The sequence below is a fragment of the Rhinoderma darwinii genome, chromosome 1 (assembly GCF_050947455.1).
Source record: "Rhinoderma darwinii isolate aRhiDar2 chromosome 1, aRhiDar2.hap1, whole genome shotgun sequence".
Taxonomy (NCBI): Eukaryota; Metazoa; Chordata; class Amphibia; order Anura; family Rhinodermatidae; genus Rhinoderma; species Rhinoderma darwinii.
Window position 1 is genome coordinate 199,548,636 of NC_134687.1, and position 5,290 is coordinate 199,553,925.

The window sequence follows — 5,290 nt, forward strand, 5'->3', positions numbered from 1 at the left end:
CTTTCTTCCTCCCATCATTCTAGTACTGGTTGATCTTAGTTTCATCTGTCCAAAGAATGCTGTTCCAGAACTGGGCTGGCTTCTTTACATGTTGTTTGGCAAAGTCTAATCTGGCCTTTCTATTTTTTGAGGCTGATTAATGGTTTGCACCCTGTGGTGAACCCTCTGTATTTGCTTTCATGAAGTCTTCTCTTTATGGTAGACTTAGATACTGATACACCTACTTCCAGGCGAGTGTTCTTCACATGTGTAGATGTTATGAAGGGATTTTTCTTCACCATGAAAAGGATTCTGCGATCATCCACCACTATTGTCTTCCGTGGACGTCCAGGGCTTTTGGAGTTCACGAGTGCGCTTTTTTTTCAAGAATGTACCAAACTGTTGATTTGGCCACTCCTAACATTTGTGATATCTCTCTGACGGATTTCTTAATTATTTTTTTAGCCTAATGATGGTCTGTTTCACTTGCATTGAGAGATCCTTTGACCTCATGTTGTGGGTTCACAGCAACAGCTTCCAAATGCAAATGCCACACCTGTAGTCAACTCCAGACCTTTTACCTGCTTAATTGATGATGGATTAACAAGGGAATAGCCCATGCAGCCCATTAAATAGCTTTGAGATAATTGTCCAATTACCTTTGGTCCCTTGAAAAAGAGGCAGCTACATATTAAAGAGCTGTGAATCCTAAACCCTTCCTCAAATTAGGATGTGAATACCCTCAAATTAAAGTTGAGAGTCTGCACTTTAAGCCCATATTGATTATATAATTGTATATTCAATATGTTTTGGTAAAAAGCTAAAATGCCAAAAGACATGATATAGTTCGCATAGTTTTGTTATAAAAAAAAATGTAGTGTCCTGCAATATTTGACCCATTGGTGCATCTGTTCTTCATGCACCAATAGGTTCTTCATGTAGTAGTGTAGGCTGCACCTCAGTAATCTAACGTGTATATATATATATATATATATATATATATATATATATATATATATATAAAATTTAAAAAAACATTCCATGTCATCAATTGGTTCAATGGCCATATCTGGTAACCAAGCACAATCCATGGTGCCCCAGACTTTTCTTGCCTGCCTTCAGCTTCTAAGCATTATTACATAGATGCTCTTGCCAGAACAGAAGCAATGTTGACCATGTCATAGATGGCACCTGTTCCCATGTTTGGGACACTGCGTGACATTCACATTAAATAGTCCAGGTGCTCAGGCCTAGCAATATCCTATTTATGAAAATTAACCAATAACTTTCAACCATCCAGTTCTGAGATAGATTTTGATATTTAGAAATTGACCTTTGAACATTTACAGACAACTAAAATTTTAGTTGTCAGCTTTTCTGATGTAAGAATAACATGTTCAGATATATTAGGGGTAGATAGCATATATTTCAGTAGCTTTATGGTTATGCCAAGTGGTCATGTAATTGGTGGCACTGCTCTATAACAGTCTTGACAGTGCCACACACATAGTTGTTATTGTGTATTTCCAAGGATAGTGCCAGTAATTACAGACTTCTCTGTACTAGTTCTTAAAGTGACAAAAGTTCAACTTTACTATATACACATCAACCATATTTTTGAGGTTGTGCATAATATGATAGATGTATATATCATAATCATCTCCAATTCCTAAATAAGAAAAAAAGTAGAGTGCTCAATATGACACTTGATTTGATCAAGGCGAGGTTAAGGTGTTTACATGTATCGTTATGCGGCATGAGCAGAGATGCAGACACAGTCAATGCTTTCATTATTAAGAGAATAAATAATGTCACTACACAGTGTATGTACATAATGCTACCAGATGAATATATAACTAATTCCAATTGATAATACACTAAACAGTGCCCAAAAAACATGGCCGTTTAATGACATCCAGGGTCCCTATTAATAGCGACATAAAAGTGCTCCCATTATTAGTGCCATCATAGCCGTTTCACTCATAAACAATAGTGCCAGGAGAGGGACATCTATGAACAGTGCCAGTTCAGTGCCTTCCATATACAATAGTGGAAGAAGTGGACACTGGCATAATCTGTGGTAGGCTAGGGCAGTAAATGAGATAAACGATACATTCCTGGTGGTCTAGGGTAGTGAAGTGCTAGTGTAATGGATTTGCCTGACACCGCTTCTTTGTCGACGCCCGTGGTTAATCAGCCTGCATCTGTGCCTAGATCTTTTAGAGTGACTCGATCTGCTACCACTCAGGCTGGGAGGCTGAGGAGTGGGAGAACCTATCACAGCTTGGCCAGACGGAGTTAGCTCCCGCCCTCTGTCTATTTATACCCTTATTTCCTGCTCCTCCTTTGCCTGTGATTCTTCTGTTTCCTGGCTCTGCTGCTCCTGCTTGTACTATTGTCCTCCGCTTCAAATTGACCCTAGCTTTCCTGACTACTTTCCTGCTCTACGTTTGGTACCTCGTACACTCCTGGTTTGACTCGGCTCGTTCATTACTCTTGTTGCTCACGGTGTTGCCGTGGGCAACTGCCCCATTTCCCTTAGCTTCTGTGTACCCTTGTCTGTTGGTCTGTCGTGCACTTATTGAGCGTAGGGACCGTCGCACAGTTGTACGCCGTCGCCTAGGACGGGCCGTGCAAGTAGGCAGGGACTGAGTGGCGGCTAGATTAGGGCTCACCTGTCTGTCTCCCTACCCCGTCATTACAGTTAGTATATATTTTCTTATTATGTCTTTCAATAGGTCCAAAATTCTGTGCAGATTAAGTTTATGAGCAATGACTGAGAAGTAAAGGAGAAGGAAACTTCCCATGTGTACAGTACAACCCTTTTAAGATCAGCAAAGTATTATATGAATTACAATTTTGAAGAGAAGTTTTCTGAGAGAAATATAAAGACACCAAAAAACTTCTCTATTAATTGTGTTGATCTATTTATTCATGTATTTATCAAGTAATGGCTGTCAAATATGTTTTCAGATCCCTGTTTCAAGAATGAGAACCCTTTTCATTTATGGATATGTGCTAGGTTTAACTCTTGCATCACCAGTAAGTAAAAACAATTAATATGAAATGAATAAATCAATAAATGCAACCATTTGCTTTTATTACCAGATCAAATTTGAGAATCACATTGCACAATGAGATTTGTGGCTAGGTACAACTCCTTTATTCAAGGCCTCATGAACATCACTGTTGTATTCGTGTTATATGGATCCGTATTATTGCACCCATAGTCTGCATACTGTACCTCCATGAGCACAATTACATGATGTATTATGGAGCTATTCTCCTTAGAATCATTACTTCTAGGGTAGAATTTGGTGCCTCACATTACGTGTACATGGACCTATAAACAAATACAATGCAGATATATGCAGATTAAAAGTATTAATTTACATATCCTTAACCATGTCTTTCACTTTATAAGACTGAAATAAATGCCTAGAAGATTATGTTATTATTTTTTACATTAAAGCACATAAATAAAATCAACATAAGGCCCTGTTCACACAGACTTTTTTGCCGCTGTTTTTGACACGGCAAAAAAACGGACAAAAACGCCTTTCATTGATTTCAATGGGATGTGGAGGCGTTTTATTCCCGCGAGCGGAAAAAAAGAATCATCATGCCCTTTCTTCATGCGTTTCCGTCTCTGTCCTGAAGGAATTTTGAGGCAGATTTTTCCTACTGCAAAACTCAGTGTGAACTAGGCGTAATGTGGAGGAGATATCCTGTTTGGCATCTTTATGATAATACAAGTATACAAGCTGATAAGTAATATGTATACAAATTTTAATTTATTTTTAAGATCACAAGATTTCAAGAATTCAAAGAAGGTCTGAAAAGGATCGACAATACTAAGAATAATGGTGATCATGAAGAAGAAACTGCAATCAAACAAATGCAACCACATAGCGTACAAACACCTAAAATAGATCACACAATGCAGCCATCATTAAATTACATTGTTACTGGTATGAAAGCAAAAAGGGATGAGTCAAGGGTTAAAAAGCAAACCTCAAATCCTGAGATAAATAAAAGTCCCAGAATAAAGTACCAACGTCGGAGAGACCTGAGTCACCTGACACAAAATCTTCAAAAACGACGAACCAGTGGAAAGAAACGTAGACCAAAGAAAATCATAGAAAGTCACAATGTTTGTAACACGTCAAGAAAAATAATGGTAAATGACAAGTTTAAACACAAACTGGAAAAAGGAAGCATCATAAAACATTTGCAGAAAAGAAGCATCGACTATGAAGACACTCTCAATGATCCATACCATTCACCAGACATTTCCTATGATTGGGACCAACAGGAAAACTTCCATGAGGAGGATGACGATTCACAAGAACTGAAAGAGACTGCAAGCTCAACCAAAAATATAGATTTCACCTCAAATATCGTAAATGAAAATAGTGACCCCACTGACTCCAGTGAATCTGATCACATTAGTTCAAATGAGTCAAGCAACCTTAGGGGTTCTTCAGAATCTAGCAGCCCTACGGGACCAAATGAGTCTAATACCAGTTCAAATGAGTCTAGTTACAATATTGAATCGGAGGAATCCACCAGTGATGTCTCTAATAAAGCAACTGTTTTACATGAATCAAGTGACTTTCTAGAATCATCCGAGCCCAATGTACAAAACAGTGTTTTCACTACTGCAGGTTCTGAGACCACGGATGGGCTTAGTGAATATAGGCTTCTAAGCGAGTCAGGGTGTCAAGAAAATTCAAGTCGATCCAGTGAACATAATGAATCTAGTAATTCTAGTGATTCTGGTTCCAAGGAATCGAGTAATTCAAGTGATTCTAGTTCCAATGAAACGAGTAATTCAATGGAGTCCAATACCTCTAGTCATTCCACAGAGTCCACCATAAACTCAGATAGCAACACTGAAAACAGTAGTCAGTACATAGAAGGCACTGTGATTATAGATGACATTGAGGAAAATGAGATACATAGTTAACTTGTTTACTTAACGGTATAATCAGTGTAAGTGGGAGGGAATAGAAAATAAAGCATCAAACCATGTTATACCAGTCAGTAGATGGTAAATCATCATTCTGCATGCTTATAGTACTCATGTTATTATCTCCATCTCAATAAAAGCATCCAATAAAGTTTGAGATTGTCCTGCTGCGCTATTCTTTATAGTTGACATGGTGTACTCAGGGGAGTTCAGAGTCATTTGTATACAGTAATAATGTACTTATAAATATGTGTGTGTGCAGATAGTGATTGATTTTCTTACTTAAAAAAGAATCTGTCAACTCTCCTGACATGTCTGTTTGAATAAATACAGTACTTG

At 38.0% G+C, this 5,290-nt stretch overlaps 1 protein-coding gene across 1 annotated transcript; it reads left to right on the forward strand.

The window, feature by feature from the left end:
* The first annotated feature begins 2,954 nt into the window (after positions 1 to 2,954).
* Positions 2,955 to 5,063, forward strand: LOC142739033 (uncharacterized). Its single transcript, XM_075849790.1, has 2 exons — positions 2,955 to 3,021; positions 3,785 to 5,063. The coding sequence occupies exons 1-2, from the start codon at positions 2,968 to 2,970 to the stop codon at positions 4,946 to 4,948; spliced, it is 1,218 nt and encodes a 405-aa protein (XP_075705905.1). The 5' UTR covers positions 2,955 to 2,967; the 3' UTR covers positions 4,949 to 5,063.
* The last annotated feature ends 227 nt before the right edge of the window (positions 5,064 to 5,290 follow it).